The sequence below is a fragment of the Chroicocephalus ridibundus genome, chromosome 4 (assembly GCF_963924245.1).
Source record: "Chroicocephalus ridibundus chromosome 4, bChrRid1.1, whole genome shotgun sequence".
Taxonomy (NCBI): domain Eukaryota; kingdom Metazoa; phylum Chordata; class Aves; order Charadriiformes; family Laridae; genus Chroicocephalus; species Chroicocephalus ridibundus.
In genome coordinates this window covers 23122015-23141379 of record NC_086287.1, presented here as the reverse complement: position 1 = coordinate 23141379, position 19365 = coordinate 23122015, and the positions used below count along the sequence as shown (strand labels likewise).

Genomic DNA, 19365 nt, shown 5'->3' with positions numbered 1-19365 from the left:
ATAATGCTAGTAAATGTCAACTGAATTCAGTTAAATATTTTTTCATACTAAGCATCTTACCCTTCTTCAATTTGCGAACAGCTAACATACAATGGCTAGGAGATAAATCCCATATTCTTAAGGTTTTGTCATCACTTACAGTGGCACAAATAGGCAAATGAGGATGAGTAGCTAGACCCCAAACTTCCCCCTCCATGTGACCCTGAAAAAACACAATGAATCAGATGACTTTGTATTTTAAACTGACATATGAAATAATACATTTAAGGAAGTTTAGAAATAGAGAGAGAACATGCATATCATTAGAGGATGAAAAAGAAGTATCTCAATAGAAACACAGAACACCTGAAAAAACCTCACCCTGCTACATACAAGTAAAAGTGCAAATTATAGTAATTATCAGTAGAGAAAATTTTTCCCTGAGAAATAATCCTCACACACATCTATGTCAATGACATGGACAGTGGGATCGAGTGCACCCTCAGCAAGTTTGCTGATGACACCAAGCTGTGTGAAGCAGTTGACACACCTGAGGGTTGGGATGCCATCCAGAGGGACCTGGACAACTTTGAGAAGTGGGCCCATGTGAACCTCAGGCCACAAAAATGATCAAAGGGCTGGAGCACCTTTCCTATGAAGACAGGCTGAGAAAGTTGGGGTTGTTCAGCCTGGAGAAGAGAAGGCTCTGGGGAGACCTTATTGCAGCTTTTCAGTAGTTAAAGGGAAGAAGAAGATGGGGACAAACTTTTTAGCAGGGCTGTTGAGATAGGACATGGAGTAAAGGTTTTAAACTAAAAGAGGGACGATTTAGACTAGATATAAGGAAGAAATATTTTACAATAAGGGTGGTGAAACGCTGGCAGAGGTTGCTCAAAGAGGTGGTAGATGCCCCATTCCTGGAAACATTCAAGGTCAGGTTGGACGGGGCTCTGAGCAACCTGATCTAGTTGAAGATGTCCCTGCTGACTGCAGGGGGGTTGGAGCAGATGACCTTTAAGGGTCCCTTCCAACCCAAACTATTCTCTGATTCTATGATCTAGATTATTATTTTTTTTATTTACCTTAGGTTCTAACAGATTTTTTAAAAAAAAAAATCTATTTCTTTACATATTGCACTGGCCACTCAGAGGTGCGAATTGAAGTTCCACAGATTTTTATTTAAGTATGAACGAAAATCACATGATGATACGATGTAAAAAAATTTGTTTTGTAGTCGGGCTTAAGAAATGCAGTCTGTTTGGTAACCAAAATGTTTTTTACATAATCACGAAGCAGACCTAAAAGTAAACCTCAAGGAGATAACTTTTAAAAATAGGAAGAGTAATTAGTACTTAGAAAAAAGGTAATAAGGAATTTGGTGGACGATCCACTGTTACACACTTTTTTACCTTTTTTTTTTTTTTTTTTAAACAGAAATATGATCTTGGTCTGCTTTAAAGGATGAACTTGTTGAACAAATTAGTCCATAAAATTCTGCGATCTGTTTGGCTCATTAAAGAGTCATAATGGTCTAGTCTAGCCTTAAAAATCTATGAACTGATAGTAACTCACTAACTTTACTCAAAATTAAAATACTTGTTATTTCACAACAGTCTTTACTTGGAAAATAAAACAGTGTTTGTGGTACGGAATATTTGACTGATATTTAGGATGTACCTGAACCAGCAGAGTTATTGGTCCACTTTTATCCACCTCCAATATTTCACCGTTCTTTGTGCCCACTAAAATATGACCATGTCCTAAAGATATGGCACGTATAGAAGGATTATCTTCTAAGAGGAGACCTAGAACATTAGAAAACAGAATATTCTCAAGTATGCCTTAAAGAGGATCTTTCACACATACGCACATTCCATTCTTACTGTAGAAAAAGATACTCAGTAGTAAACAAGTAAAAACATATTCCTGCATGGAAGAACTCACATGTTTGAACTCATTTGGGAGTATTTAGCAATTACCCAACTGACACTAACCTTTCTTCTCAACAGAGTAAATGTAAGAATGATAATGTAAATGTAAGACCCACTGGCAATCTTAGTGAAAAAAAAAGTGCATGTAAAGCACCAACTATACTACTATACTGCTAGAATTTACGGTACCTTCAAATCTAGCTTTTATTAAACAGGTATGACAATGAGATACTCTGTATTAGAATGTTTTAGTTACTGGGTGTTTTCATACATGATTTTTGAAAATCAAACTACATACATTAGAATACAGCAGATGTAATTTTAAGGCAGGGGTGGGAGGCTATCCAGAACATCAAACAGGGAAAACAGTAAATCAGCACTAAGATCAAGAATAAATGGAAGAAATAGGAATAACAGGAACTAAAATGTTCTTACATAATTTCAAGAGACATATGGATTTACAGAAAATTAAGTCATAAAACGTACTAACAGCATACAAAACTAACCACAATTCTGAATTCCACTCCTCCTCGAAAACAAAAAAGATCAGACAAGATACTTCATGATTAGAAATATAATAGGCTTTTTGGTTACCACTTAAAAAAAAAAAATAAAAATCACCTGGGTGGTAAGAGACTCAAGGTTAAATCAATCAATTCAGGCAGATAATAAGATATGCACCCACCAAATGTGCAAACAGACACTACAACATACCATTCCCCTCCCAACATAAAAATTACTTATTTAGAACCAATAAAACTTTAAAAAAAATTTTTAGTATTCATTGGGTCAAATGTGTATTTCCTCCTATTGGGGAAAGCAATTCCACAGAAAGAGTGTTCTAAAGAAAATACTTTAAATAGAATAAAAACCAGGATAAAGTCTGCGTTACCTTTAGACCCAGGGGCCAAAGCAGCCCTTTTGATGGCATACGTTTTGAGACAACGTTCAAAGGTATCATCCCAGAGAGCTACTACCCCATCCTTTCCTCCAGTGACAAATCCCTGAGGGAGGGAAAAAAACAAAATAAAAAAAAATAATCGCAAGTTATAATCAGTTATTACCTTTCCTTAATTTTTCAGTGATTTCTGTCAATATTGAAAATGGATTCTATACAACACCGTAATGCACAGAACTACAGATGTTAGAGATGAAAAGATCAGGAGCAACAAAATGAATTCTCCTGACGAAGGCAGCACACTTCTGTAGAGTCCATGTACATAGGCTGGATTTTAAAGGTCTAACCAATAAGCTTCTACCATACCAGAAAAATAACTTAATTGACGTACTGAAATGTTTTTCTTGATATTTAGGCTCAATATCCCTTTGGCTATATACAGTATATATGTACTATATAGACTATACTGAAACTCAAGTATTAGGAGGTGGAGTAACTTGGTCTAACCTAGCAAAACACAAACACATACATAAGTTCAAACATACAACTAATCTAACTGGAACACCCACTCACATTTAAGCACATGCTTAAAGGCTTTCTGGAGTCAAAAGAAGTTGAGAATCAGGAGAGAGTACTTAGTGAGCTACAGATTGAATGCTTCTACTAGTAGACAGTAATCACTGCACAAAATAGTAAGAGTATGATCCTCCTCTCTCACAAGCTCACATATTCCATCATACTCATGGATGCTTAAATCAAAAAGTACTTCTACTTATCATAAAGTTACTATTATTTCTTTCGTAAGAGGTCATGAAAATTACTGAATAAGATGTTACTGGACCACAAAGATTTCAAAAACATTGCGTTACGTAACAAGAATTAGAGACTTGCATAAAACACTATTTTGGATGTAGACCTCACAAGGCTTTTCTGTAATGGAAATAAAGCCAATGGATTCTTGAGTTTAGGAAAGGCCTAACTTCATACACTTTTTTTGTCCAGACATCAAAAAAACAATGAGCAGTTTATTTACTTTTTCCAATGCGTGCATGCTGAACACAGGACCATCATGTGCTTTGACAGTTTTTATGAGAAACACATCTCTCCAAATACACACATCCCCTGTGGAAGTTCCAGAAAACGCCATCTCTTCCGTCCAGCCATATACTGCACACATCATTGTATCAGTTCTTCCCAACGCACCAATGCAGCCCTTTCTCCCAATTAGTCCTCCGCCTGGTTCAAACCAAAAACAAGTCATCAGATCTTTGCTTAAAATTATTTTCCATATACTATACAGCCTTACAAGCAACAAGTCTTTTCTTCTCGTTCTCCCCAAGAAACTGAGCCTGAGAAGAGTTGTCAGAAAATAAAATTTTTGTACTATTTGGCATCTTTCAAGACATAAAAAAACCCTTACCGTTAACTTATTACTTAAATCTGGATTTGAATAGGTACATATACCCACATAGACATACAAAGAGAAAGTGCATTTATAAACCCACATCTAAACAAAAAACTTAGCATCCACCACACAGTACACAGAAATTTCTAATGAAATTAAACTGAAAGAAAAAAAAAAAGTTTAAAACTTGACATCCCATCCCTTTCACAATAACACTAACAAAATCATTGTGCTAGGAAGTTTGTAGTCACACTTATCAGTCACATGATTAAGATGGGTAGGAGGAAGTATTTCAGTGATACGCTTTTCTTAGTGAGATAAGCAGATTATGCTGCACTACATTTATTTAGTAGAATGGCCAGATTGGATGGGGCTTTGAGTAACCTGGTCTGGTGGGAGGTGTCCCTGCCCATCGCAGGGGGGTTGGCTAGATTATCTTTAAGGCCCCTTCCAACTCAACCACCCTATGATTCTATGTTTTCAGTGAGAGGATTTCTGATTTTATTTTAGAGGTATGCTATACTGGCCTCTGGATAATATAAATGTTACAGCTACATAAATTTTAAAATTCTTTAAAATACTGTCTCTAAAATCATTTGACAGGTGTAGCACAAAGCAACTTCTGGCTAGAAAGTGAGATTTATATGCTCACAATCCTCAGAGAGACTTCATGGGGTATAACACGGAAGTCCCTCAGGATCTGACGCTTAATACCATTCTCCTACTTACAGAGGCAGGATCTCTGAACCTCTCTGCCATCACTTGCCACCGATGAAAATTTATTCCGAAGCATATACTTTGGTGTCTCTTCTCACATCAAGTGCACCTGCACTAGTGCATATTTCAGAGACTTGGCGTTTGTTAAGGTGCACTGATACTCTACATACACTACCACTGTTAAGTCTGTTTCCCGGTGACTGCCTTGCCTGTGTGCCGTTGCAGTTTTGCACAGGTGGGCTGCAGCGTTAGAGAAATTTGATTGACTGAGCAGTACCAGAGGAGAAAAAGAGGCATTTTAAACAATTTCATTTCTTTATTCAAAATCGCCATCTCCAGGCTTTTATCAGAGTTAGGATTTCTTTCTAAAGAATTTATAGTAATTCTCTCAGTAAGTATCCTGACACACTTTGTTCTTTCTATAGATAGCAAGCACCATTGTTAAAATTAATAATTTATAGAGACTTCAACAGCTTGCTCTCAGGCAATCTTGATTAATTTCTGCTGGAGCCAGAACTGAGAAAACTAGTGTAATTTTTTTTCATCACAGACTTATCTCTCCACAATTAATCTTTATCAGGGACTCATGTGACTTGATGTACATAAATTCTGCATGAATAGTTAGAACATTCTTAGCAGATTAGCTAGTCCTCTGTAGCACATATGTCTTTCAAAAACCTCATTTTGAGGTTTGAAACAATGAAGTTCACACTAATATCAGGGAATGGATTTTTCACTCTTCAAAATTTTTCAAGCAGATAAAGCAAGCTTCTTTATCTTGGTTTTTAATTGTCAAGTTCTATCTAAACAAACAGGTCTCAACTGGCACATGTGTCCTCTTCAAGTACTTTGTGGATTTTTATAACGTTAAATTTATTTATATTTGTGCCTCTTTATAACATGTATGTTCTAAAGGTCCTTCTTCCAAAAACTGTTCTATGATTTTAGAGCAGCTCTGTAACATTTTCAGATGTGCTACGTTATTAGTAGATATAAAAAACAGACAGTAGGAAATCCAGGGTCCTTTCTACTTGTGTAGCTCTAGCTCCATGGCAAACTGATCTTAAAAAGACTTCCCACGACTGCCGTAATGCCAATTAACATTATTTCTACTAGGGCAAACCTAACTTAGAGACGTATAAAGAGAAAAAAATTGCCTTTAATGCATGAGACATACTATAAGAGATGCAATATTTCTATTTCAAGTAACCGAAAATGCTGTAATTCTGAAAAGTTTCCTTACCTGCCCTACGCCAGAACTTCATGTGTTTAATTCCAACCGTAATCAATTTATCAGGCATGTAAGGATTAATCTTAACAACAAAAATCTTATCTTTGCTTCCCCTGAAATGCAAAGGAAAATATTTTAAATAAAAATATAACTATTCATATTTTTAAATAGGTTTTGGTTTGAGGGTTTTTTTGCTAATGTATACCTTTTCTATCTTGCTAACATTTATTTCCAAATCATTAACAGGAATTTATTATGAAGAGGAAGAAAGCCAAAGAACAAACATACTGAGTCCTATTCTATTTTGATTACCCTTCAGTTTTCAAAGCAGGTGAGTAATTATGTTACTTCGGAAATCCACTAGGTGGCATTTTCTTTGAAAAAGAATATATATTTGCATTAAGTTTAGACACACAGCATTTAGATCTCTGACAGCTCATAATGAAACTTAGAGGTGTAAAGTAGTACATCTTATTTAAAAGTCTCTCATTTTGAAAATAAATTTCCATTCTCATCCATCTTTTAATTTATTTTTCTTGTTAGAATAAAACATATGCTGTTATATCAATTTTAAATGGAAATTTCAGTTCTTCCTAAAAACACTAAAACCTCTTATGTGTGTTAGATTTCTTCCTGTGCTTCTATAAAGCCAATGCTTTGCTTCAGTCCTAGAATGTGAAAAACAGCTTTCAACTATGTTTGCTATCTGTGCAAGGAAAGAAATGCTTACTAGTAGATTTTTTTTTCTTTAAAATACAGAAGAGCTTCTATTCCCTAATTTTTGTTCTCTGTTCAAGAGTGACAACAATCTTTTACCTTCTGTCATTTTCAAATCACTAAATGGGCTAGTAGCAAAAAGCATGAACCAGTTTCTTTCCAAACTTACACTGTAATCTTCATTCAAGAAGATTTGTAATCAAGAATTAAGTAAGACTGGTAGGTTCACAGAGTAGGGGGATTTAAAAAAAAAAAGAAAAGCTGAAAAAAATTTCTATCTAAAGCAACAGATGCTTAGAAACAGCAAAGTCAAAGGTTTCACAAACATTACTCAACATTGGAAATAAGAGCTTAATTAAGAGAATATTAATTCTCTTAATATTTATTAAATTAATATTAATGTAATTAATATTAATAAAATAATATTAAGAGAATTAAGATCTTAAATAAGAGAATAATTTTGTAGATTAAAACTCTATTTAACAAAACACCTGCAAACTACTATCCCAAGAAAGATGTGATGTCTGATGAAAAAAGATTTGAAAAGCAGAGTGTACATCACCATCTCTGGTAGGGCCAACAGAAGTGCATGGAGTTAAGTTTTAAAGAAATTATTTCAGAACACATCAAATAAATGTAAATAAACTTTGCCTTCTATGTCTCCTTTCTTCACCAGTTGAGCTGTCACTATAATAATTCTTGTTGACTCTATCAGAGCTTTGTTTTTTCTTCCAAAAAAAGTTTTAAGGCTGTGCTAAATGTTATCGCCTGTATCACTTAAGTGATAGAAGTGATAATTTATTAGAGAACTATATTATTCTTTAATGAATGTATTTTGCTTACTGTCATTTGAGTAAATCCAGATACAAATTTTAAAGCAAAGTTAAATTCCTACCTTACTGCTGAAAGCTTTTCTCCTTTCTTCCAGTCCCAGAGTACAACAGTGTGATTGTCATCTATTCCAACAGAAGCCAATCGTTTCCCATCCGCTAGAAAAATAAATTTATGATTAAGAGAGTAGATAGATAACATTATGTTGCAATAATAAGAAACCATATTAAATAATATTATAACTTCAAAACTATTATAAGAAGAATGTACAAACAGGTAAATAATTGTATGACACGTAGAGGCATGCCTGTGATCTGTTTGCTTTTAAACTTGAGTGGTCAGTTGGATGGAGTTTAGGGCTTGGTTACCCAGTCTAAAAATTGCACTTAGATTCTCTGTGTTTGTATGAAATCCTTTGTTCAGCTAGTTGCTGATATAGTTGCACAAAAACCTTTATCACAGATTGCACTGTGAGAATTTTCTGTCCACTCTGAAAATCCCTGTTCACTTCTGAACAGGAAAGCATTGAAGCAATACCATGAAGTTTATGAAATATCCTTAAACTTAGTAATAGCGCAAAGTCTTTGAGAAGCTTGACACATATCCCACATTAACCTCCAAAAAAGTTATTTGTGGTCACTTGTGATCAACAATTTTCTGACGTTATCCAAATTGCTGTGCATCTATGTCAAAATTTGTGAAATGAGATTCGCATCTTGAAAAAGGAGAACAAAACAAACGTAAGAATCAAAGACTCCAAACTACTCATCTTTGTGATCAAGACATCTTCAGTGTGAGTTTAGAGATCCTATCTAGTAAATCCAAACCATTAAAGAATAGAAGCCAGTGGAGAAGAGGTAATTCAACATTGTAAAGGAATTCGATGTATGGGGTGCAAAAATATCAAAAGATTTAACTGACAGTCTCTTATGTTAGTATAAGGTGGAGAGAGGGGCTCGGTTTCTGCTCAGAACTCCTTAAGTTAACTTTTTGAATTTATCAGTGTGCTAACCAATCAGCTTGCAGGATTTAATAATAATCAAAAACAAATAATAAAAAAAAAAAGGCACTCCTGAACAATTTGCTCAAAAATTCGCTTACACAGCTGTATTGCAGACACAACGCTCCAGATCTGTGTGCCTGCCTCATACAACCAAAATCAATTCCAAAGTGATCAGCCCAGCTATTAAACGGCACAGAACCTGTTCTTGCATTTCCTGATGTGCAAGACTCCACAGGAGCTCTTTTTAACGAACGATCACTTTAAGACAGTCTCTCTCATTTGACATTGATCACTGGAGAATATTTTTAGGATAAAATCTTCAGTGTAAAGGAATTCCCAATTGTTCATTAGAACTGGTTAGCTTGTATTTTTATACGGAAAAGGAAAATTATATATAAATAAAAAAATAAATACTTATTACCTGAAAAATCAACAGCACAAACACCGTACTGGTGATAGCCCTTTAATACCGAGAGTGGTTTTATTGTTTCTGTATCCCAAATGTGTATTGAGGAATCTCGACCAACCTGAAAGTATAAATATTTGTAACTATATTTTTTGTCATTTCTCAGTTACTTCACACGGTTGTTTAGAAGTATAATATTGACAAATACTTTTTAAAGTATTAGAAAAAATTCACAGTGATAACATTTTCCTAGTATTCCTTCTGTCTGGCTAGCAGTATTATTCCTTCTCCTGCTTTACAAGTATCACTCCCCAGCTGTCTCTTTCTCCCCTCCGAAGAACTTGAGCACATTAATCACAATAACTAGAGTCCTCTTGGCGCTAGGGGGGTGGGAAGCCCTTCATTGATTGCACTGTGGCATATTTACTCCATCAATTCTCTATCAATCATTCCTTGTCTAAAAATAAAAGGTTATTTTTATTGCTGGTACATAAGCTACCCTATGTTTGAGAAATCAAGGTGACTTCTGTTGTCACTACAAATGCCTACAAGTCAGATTCTACTGCACTGATACCCGTGAAGTAACGTCCACAAGAACAGTACTAATGCAGGTAATTGGAACTTGGTAAGAAATGGAACATAGATTATTCTTTTCAACTACGTACAAACATTATTAGTCAATATTTACAAGATTATTTGCTATTCCAAAGGTTTTGCACCTCAGTACACAAAAAAGGGCTGCAAAACCAGAACACTCTCCTGTGTTTAAGCCCAAGGGTAGGACACAAGAAAGATAGGATTTATTTCTGGTATTGCCACAAACTTGATATATGACGTTTGCAAAGCTTTCCGTAATGTCCACCACCAGGAAAATCTGAACCAGTGTTGCATGGGGAATTTGATTACTGCTTTACCTAATTTCTGCAGGTAATGTAGCATACAACAGTATATAATGTGTATATATACAACAGTATATAATGGAGTGCATCTTTCTGTTGATAGCATAAGGTATTTTAAAATATCGTAAATACAGGCACTAACTTCACAACTAAGATACTAAAAAAAAAAAAAATATATATTTTAATCGCACATTTCCTCCACTTGATATCATGAAGCAGCAACATAATGCTGAATAGAAAATATGAATCTATTCTTAAATAAAAAATGAAGTTCAAAAAAACTACCAACTAACAACTCTTATCAGAGTTAATTTGAAGAACTGAAAAAAACCTTTATGTTGCAGTTTTTTAACATGATTCCATCTGCAACACAAATGCAGTCCTTCCCCTGAATAAATGTAGACCAGACTTCCTTCCTCCAAACCACGCTTTCCTAAATTCAGTATTAACAACTTCAGATTCCTATTGCAGATAAACGCGCATCCTACCTGACCCGTTGCCACATAGTCCTTTAAGGGATGAATAGCAAGGCAAAGAATGTCATCATCATGACCTAGATAAAAGCGCTGGGTGTTCTGCTGTCGATTGTACACCACTCCCACTGCTGCAACATGGTATACAATTTCACCCGTCTGAGTGTAAAATAAATTGCTTCGACAGTCGTAACCTCTGTAACTGATTAAAGAAAAAAGTTTGTTCATCAAGGTCATAACCATATATACAGAAACTTTGACACAGAATTATGCAAGATGCATTTTGCACATGTAAAAACTCAGGTTACTTACCAACTACTGCTTTGGTGTTGTAAGATTATTAACATATTTCCCCAAAGAAACACCAATTTATTAATTTCATATACTATTCAGACATTAGTACTACTAGTATTAGTTTGAAAGTGACTGCTCTTTAATAGTTAACTCTCCACAACTAGTTTAGAAGAGGAAGTAATAGCTAGTAGTTGTTCCAAACCACATAGGAGAATTGAGGCGTGCAACACAGAATTAAATGAAATGGACAAAACTAATACTTTAGACATTTTCTATCTCTTACTGCTCAAAAATCAGGCAGCTAAAGTTTCCACAAGAATGTGGACAACACAGATATCATAGAACGGAAAGTTTCTGGAAACTTGCTAACAGAAAACAAATGCATATATTTTCTTCCAGATCTTCCTTCTTTTTTGAAGGAAAACCTGTCTCCTTTCTGTACTGGTACAGCAACTGGCAAGAGCAGGCCAATTCCCAACTGAGGGCTGTACGCGCTATCACAGTATACACATTTCCTCCTAGGTGGGAGGATTAACATTCAGTACCCTATTAAAAAAAAAATGGAGGCATTTTCAAAAAGGCTAGGGTCCTACTTCCACAAGTAATTTAAGAGGGTCAGAAACCTAAAACAACACATTAAACAAACCACCAAGTTTTAAATTAGTGTTTTTAATAACGCTATCCCTGGCAGTCAATGGAGATAATATTTAAAAATGCGTAACTGAAATTCATTCCTTCTTTTCTTCCGATATAAACAATACTCCATATACTCCTGACACATCCTGTGTCTATGCTGTTAATTCTCCAGCAAACCTCTTTCTGTTCCTTCTGTTCTTACAGATATTCACTAAATCAGCTTTTTAATTATTTTACAAAGATGCAGGCAAAATCTGATTACATCTCTGAACAGATAGTTAAATTTACAGAACGGGAATAACACTTGAATGTGTTTGAATTGGCCACGAATGTTCTTTATTTAGGGATCATAAGGCTCTACTTAAGCATTTTTGCACCCAACTTCTAATTGAACTAGTTGAAAAAAAGCCCTGAAGATGATCAGCAAGTCATTCTTGGCAAACAAAATAACTAAACTTTCACCATCAGCAACTGCAAACTAACAGAAATCTCTAATGTTTATGGTATACATCTCAAGATACTAATTTCTTTACTTAATTAAAAGCATGTATCATGAGAAAAGAATTACATTATTTTTAAGAAGAAAACAAATGCAGGATCTTTTTGCAGCAATGCAGCTCTTTAAATTATCGCATAAGAAAGACAAAGATGCATCTGTACGCATACCAATAAGTGTCTTACATAAAATGAATGGGTAGCATTAAGACAATTACTGTGTATAAGACACTTCAAAGGTTTAAATGACACAGGAATTATGCTATCCAGATAGAAAAGTCTTTCATAAAATTATATACAGCTTTTCTTGCACACATGGTGCAACCGTGTACTGGTCAAGTAACAAATCTTTAAAGCAGTTGACCAACTTTAGCTTAATGGATACTATTCTGAATGAATAGTGAATGAATGAGTACTCAACCATGGATCCACGTTCACAAATACTAGACATTTGAATTACTAGTAAAACCACAGCATGCACCTGGAGCAGGTTTGGACACGCTGTATTTTTGTTGGCTTACCCATGCTACATGCAATGGTACCTATGGCAGATCACAAGTGATTAGAGAAAAATTGCTAAATTCATCTCACGAAGTTTTCAAATGGATCAGCAGATGGTTCAGGTCCACTCCTCCCCAGATGCAGAATGCTGCATTTCCCCTTTCTGAAGTTCATGAGATCTCTCCCTGCCCAGTTCTCCAACCTGTCCAGGTCCCTCTGGATGGCAGCACAGCCATCTGGTGTACCAGCCACTCATCCCAGTTTTGCGTTATCTGTGATACTGTGAAGTCCAAAGCTGTGTCTCATTAGACTGTGAACAAGCAAAGCAAACTTCCTAAACCAGCAAAAACTATGACAGCACAGGAACAAAAGCTTTTAAATAAGTCTCCCTCCAACCCACTGTTTAGATTGGTACTCAAGAGGCAGGTTCTTAACTTCAGGTTTGGTCCCAGCCCAGCAACTTTTCAGTGGCTGCTGAGTTACTGTCATTTCAAGGTCTTTCTTTCCATTAAGTGTGGGGCTCAGCTACATGTCTGCTCCCTGCCCTTCTCAAAGTGACCAACAGTGGAGACTCACAATTCAGGTGCAGACTCTTCAGTCATGCCTTGCTCTCCCTCCATCCATACCCTTCACTAACAACCTCCCCCAGCAGCAACACATGCAGATGTTTTGAAGCTGATTTCTGCCCCACCCAAAGTGCTGCCTGCCCATCCTGCCTGCCTGCACCCTTCCTTGATGTTCAGCCACTAGTTTTTACAGGGACATAACATGTAATCATCTACAAAATACTACGAAAAAAGAAAACAAAAATAACCTATCACAGTATGCAAAACCAACAGTTCAAGGATGTGACAACAGTCATTGAGAAGCAGGGTTTATAAAGGCAGGCACAGTGCCAAAGATGACATCTAGACCCATCGTTGCTCAGACGTCATTTTCCTGTGCTTCGCTCTGCACTGTGCTCTTTTAAAAATACTAGATTTCCTTTACAAGTGCAGAATAATAAATAAATAAATAAATGCTGAATATGCACCTTAAATGAGAATATTTCAAAAAACAGCTACAGAAATATGTATGCTGAAAGAAATAATGCTTTAGAAATACTGGACATTGAGCAATTTCTTACAAGCTTGGCAGTTCACTTACAAAAGTAAAAAGCATTAAGACAGATCCTTCTACCTGCAATCCAGAAACTCAGAATTTTCCCAGCTCTTGTCATAACAATTGCCTATATACCTTAAACTAAGCACAGTGAGTACATTAAAGCCATATAGCACAGGACTACCCAAAACCCCCAAAATTTATCTAGGATGCAGGAAAATAATTCATATTACTCATATTTATAACTTTTTATGATCAGAAGCTTGGATTTTAGTTCACTACCTCCAGTTATAAAAAGAAATTAAATAGGTGTACAATCAATTGCTTACAATTAAAATAAAACATATTTTGCCAAAATACCAAGCAAAGACAGCTTGTAACCCGGTTAAACACATCTGGTCTTTCTCACATGCTGGGCTACTAACTCCCTGACTATTGGTACTTCTCACCAGATGGGTTTAGACAGTCCAAGCAGAGATGAAAAGTAGTATGTTTCACTGTAGAAAATTATTCCCTCAGAATGTGCTACACAGTTCCAAAATACTTACATCTCCATATTACTAAACCAATTTAGAACTGAGATTATTAGCTAATGTCAGAAAAAGCACAAAGAGAAACAATTTCTTTGCCTGGAGAAAACAAACCACAGAAATAATTTATGAGGTATCTTGATTAGCAACTAGAAACTAAGTAATACTGAAAGCAAGCTCTGCAACACAGTTACTGGATAATATATAATAAGACACAATAATCACAGAATCATGGTTGGAAGGGATCTTTCAGATCATCTAGTCCAACCATCAACATAATACTGACAAAAATCACCACTAAACCGTATCTCTAAGCACTATGTCTACCGTCTTTACATACCTCCAGGTATGGTGACTCAACCACTTCCCTGGGCAGTCTGTTCCAATGCTTAATAAACCCCTTTCAGTGAAGAAATTCTTTCCTAATATCCAGTCTAAACCTCCCCTGGCACAACTTGAGGCTGTTTCCTCTTGTCCTATTGCCTGTTACTTGGGAGAAGAGACCAACCCCCACCTGGCTACAGCCTCCTTTCAGGTAGTTGTACAGAGCGATAAGGTCTCCCCTCAGCCTCCTTTTCTCCAGGCTAAACAAACCCAGTTCCCTCAGCTACTTCTCATAAGACTTGTGCTCCACACCCCTCAACAGCTTCATTGCCCTTCTCTGGGCCCACTCCAGCACCTCAACGTCTTTCTTGTAGCGAGGGGCCCAAAACTGGACACAGTACTCGAGGTGGGGCCTCACCAGTGCCAAGTACAGGGGGATGATCACTTTCCTAGTCCTGCTGGCCACACTGTTCCTGATACAAGCCAGGATGCTGTTGGCTGCCTTGGCCACCTGGGCACACTGCTGGCTCATATTCAGCCACTTGTCAACCAACACCCCCAGGTCCTTTCTGCCAGGCAGTTCTCTAGCCACTCTTCCCCAAGCTTTCTGCAGTAGTTGATGTTTTCAAGTGTTCTTCAGCAACAGCTAATCAAACCATCAATCCAGGACTGATTCAAGTTAATACAACAGTAAGTTTCAGAAGAAAAGACTGCTACCTCAATGCTATGTAGGAAAACAACTTTGCCGTTACCAAGATCATGAAGAGCAGGGACTGGATTCACTTTGAGATTAAGGCAAACATAGCTAAGATAGGTGTTCACATCTGTGTTAGATATATTAACACCTACGTTTTAACCAACAGCGTTCCAGTCAATACAGCCAATGGAACCTGCAGGGCTACTCAGCTGACCGACTAGTCAGCACTTAGTTTTACTTGAGCCAAATCACTCTTTATGCTCCACTGACTGGATCGCCACTGACTGTGACAGAAGTTCAGATACACACATAAACCCACCTACTTTTAGGCACACAATTTAAAATTCTTTAACCTGAAGCTGGATCCTACCCACAGTTGCAAGTTATACATCTACAGCCAACTAAGGGGGAACTTCACAAGTAGTGCCCTCTCTGGGAAAAGAGTCAACGTCCATAGTTTGTCTGATGCTTTAAGTGTTTCAAAATTTGAATGTTACTTTTCAAAGTATATATGGGACATTTCCGAAGGTAGTGCAACCCTCCCCAAAAATCTCCAGAAGAACTAAATGTCAAAATAAACATGGTGAAGGTCAGAGCCTATACAGCACAAACGACGAGATAATTAAAAACAAAAAAACCCAAATAATTTCACATGGCAACAGTGTCTTCTCAACAGGATCCACTCACAGCCTACTCCCTTCAGGTGTTATTTGTAAGTATTCGTAGCCCTCTGATAGAAATCCATGCAAGGTGTCATAAGACTCATTTAAGAACATGAGAAATCCCATCTCATCTTGAAACCATTACCAAATTTCATCTTATGATAAGGTCAGTTCAATAAATATCCTGAAACTCAAACCAGATTTTGCTTAAATCCCCTGAATATTAAAATATATATATATCATTCTTGTGAGATTGGCAGCATAGCTTTGAGAGAATGCAAGACATAAGTATTAGATTTGCATCCCTATTCCCTGCCAGCAAAAAGAGAGTATTATAAGCACTGAGTCTGAGAAAGTGGTTCCTCTGAATGTCCCAAAAGATGTATTCTTTTTATGCTTCTGAACCACCACCACTGTCAAAGACATGGCAGAAAGAAAATACAGGAATAGTCAAAAACAGGCCAAACTAGTACGCCAATTTTATAACATGCTTCTGATGACAATTGCATCAGATTTCTCAGAGAAAGATGCACTTAAAGATTAACCTGTTAATAGAAGTTGCTTTCTCCTCCGTATTAGTCAGTGGCTGGCTCACATACTCAGCATTATTGCTTTTATCCCCTTCCAAAAGAGGAAGTAAACAGAGGTTTAAAAGATTTCTTACAGGATATAAAGAGATTTTTAAAAGCTCATCTTTCAAGGCAGTTGACAAATTCAAAACACAAAACCAATGTGCTGAAAAACAAAGAAAGGAAAAAGAGCTTCTTATCCCCTAGCTGAAAAAGCACCACTTTTTATACTTTCAAGGAACATCCAAGACATTTCCATTGCAGCTAAAGAAAGATGAAGCAAAGCAGACTTCCTGAATCAGAGAATATGCCTATTACTCACTTGGATGTGGGTCACTTTAAAGTTAACAGCCTGGACACTGAGAAAAATCTGTTGTTCAGCATGGATTCTTCATTAGTTTCCTTGATGCCCATTGGGTAACCAGACAGAACTCAACTGGATATTCTACTTCTGGTCATTCCTGGATATTCTGGTCAAGCTTCACTTCTGTTGTGAAGGAAATAACAATAATCCCAAAGATCCAGGGCCCTTGCTTGTGCTACATCTTCTTCAGGATCATTTGGTTTGATTCTCAGACCAAATTTTAAAGACTACATACAGCTACCCATCTTAATGCATTTTCTAAACAAATATAAAAATCTTCAACTGAGAATTCTGGAGCATCAAAAACAGAAATAAAAAACACAGCTTTGTACCAAGCTTCCCAGTTGTCATTACTTCCAAAGCTATTCCTTAGACTCCATGTCTTCTACAGACAAAATTGCTGAGTTGAGTGATTAACTAGTCTTAGACAATTAATTTATTACGCATTCCATGTGGAGCCCTTCTAAAATTGTTTAAGTGTCATTATAAAGCTAGACAGTATCACTAACTTCACTGTGCATTTAGTTACCTCCAAAAAGAAGTTGTATCCCTGCAAAGAGGTATCTTTTGAAAGGGAAACACAATATTGCCTGACTTCCAGTGCCTCAATTTAATAAACACTTTGGTTTTGCTTTGTATCAAGGGAATTTATATTTCTGATCATTATTCTAATGTAGTAACATCTACTGCCAGTTGGCTTTAAACCACCACGTCTTTGTCCTGATGAAAAAGTCTTCACTTATGAAGAGTTACACGAGACTACCAATCCCAAAGAAGAAATCATAAGATTTCAAGGATGCATCTGAAAGTCATTTTGTTACTCAGATTATCACCAAAACCAGAATTAAACTGAATTTGACACACTTATAGGACCTACTAAGAATTCTATCATCCCTAAACTAACACAAGGAATGTACAAGTTGTTTCAGATTAGGTACAAACAGTTTATACTTTTTTTTTAATTTAATAAAACACTGATAGAAACACCACTTAGTACAGAACCCAGTCATCTTCAACTACACCAAGTTTCTGTCGTAGCTTCCAAAATAATACACCAAGGAGAGCTATTACTTTCCAGATACAGAAAAATATAGGTGATAGCCAAATACTATATTTAGTCACCTGTATTCAAATAATAAATATTAGCTAAAGTTTCAGTGCAAATTCACTTCAGAATTCATGTTCAGAATGAGTCTAGCTCGGCATCAAACTTTCTAGTGTAAATTTATTTTTACAGAAATAAATAAAAACAATAAATCACAAAGCAACTGACCTAGAAGTCCTTCATCAGGTTATGAAATTATAAACACCAGTCTACAAAACACAAACAGTCTGCTTATATATTTTAAAGAATACTGCTTTTCATACCCATGAACAAAATGTAATCTTATACTGTTTCCTGGAGCTCGCTCTCGTCTCTTAGAAGCTGCACTTTTTCTTTTTTCTTTGCATTGCTCTTTAAGCTGAGGTAGATCTTCTTTGTAAACCTTTAAGAAAGAGCACACTTAAGAGATTCATAAGGAAAGTATGTTTCTGAGAATTCAGCCACAGTCATCACCCACAAAAATGTTACACTGATATAACTGAAAAAAAATCTCTAATAACTGTAGATGGCTATTGTATAGCGCAACTGATTTTTAACTTACAACCAAAACTCTAGCAGAACACACTACGAATATACGCAATCACTTTTTTTTTCCTCTGTTGTATCTTAATATTTTGAAAGCATCAGATAATAAAAATTCTAAAGGTTTTGGCCAGTTCCTGCTCAGCTCTCAGTCTCCCCAGTTCTCAAATTTCAACAGGTCTTCATAAAAGACCAAATTAAAACCTACGGAACATTCCAACTGCCATTAAAACTAAAATCTTTACCTGTCGACGATAGGTGATCTGTGTCTCTTGTTCAATTTCAGAGTCCAGCTCTGGAACGTCAGACTGATCTGAATCTGATTCATCACTATTGGAATCAACCAGACTCTCTGCCACCAAAAAAAAAGAAACAGAAAATGAAGCAACCTCAGTTATAAATCAGAAAATGTTTAAAGGAACTGCTTAATGTTTCCCGTTTGACAACCAATGCTCATATTAACTACAACATAAACTGCTCATAACTGACAGGATCACTTCTGCTGATAAAGTAGAAATAAGCCAACTTTTAAGTATGATAATTGCTTTTATGTGGTTTGGGGAGCGAGTTAGTTTTCATTTTTAAAATTATTTCTTCAACATTAATGTTAGGAGGAAAGGGAGAAAGAAGAGAATGAAGTAATGAGTATAAAGCAGAAACTAAGACTTGCAGAAAACTAACAACAGAAGTAAAGAGCTCCAAAGAGAAACTTAAGGTTAGACGAGCCATTCATGTAAGTTGCAATTCTCTATCTAGATCAGGAAGGAAAAAAAAAATCATATATGGGAAGGAAGTGGTAAAATTTTTAGTTACTGTGGAGAAAAACAGTAGTCATTTAATGTTTCTGTTTTACATCACCTGGGGAAAGCCAAATAATGTTGCAGTACAGAGTTTCATTCCAACAGAAACTGAAAAGAACGTCCTGGATGATAAATGGTAATATATTTGGAACTTTCTGCACCCTTTGATTGAACATTGCACATTTTTTGATTAAGAAACCAGACAAAAAAACTAGTCTAGAAAACAAATGGATTTTAAAAGATCTCAAAATGTAATTGCAAAGAGAGAATCACCA

General features: G+C 36.1%; 1 protein-coding gene across 2 annotated transcripts in view; it reads right to left on the bottom strand.

Annotated features, from left to right (window-relative positions):
* EML5 (EMAP like 5) overlaps positions 1–19365 on the bottom strand; it is a 104575-nt gene that overhangs the window by 38782 nt on the left and 46428 nt on the right. For both annotated transcript variants that reach the window (XM_063333484.1, XM_063333485.1), the window contains exons 12-21: positions 18536–18642; positions 18032–18150; positions 10506–10692; positions 9134–9239; positions 7774–7867; positions 6174–6274; positions 3842–4044; positions 2803–2914; positions 1657–1784; positions 61–202 (exon numbers count right to left, since the gene is read on the bottom strand). In XM_063333484.1, coding sequence (XP_063189554.1) covers positions 61–202; positions 1657–1784; positions 2803–2914; positions 3842–4044; positions 6174–6274; positions 7774–7867; positions 9134–9239; positions 10506–10692; positions 18032–18150; positions 18536–18642 — 1299 coding nt within the window. The remainder of the gene's footprint in view (positions 1–60; positions 203–1656; positions 1785–2802; positions 2915–3841; positions 4045–6173; positions 6275–7773; positions 7868–9133; positions 9240–10505; positions 10693–18031; positions 18151–18535; positions 18643–19365) is intronic.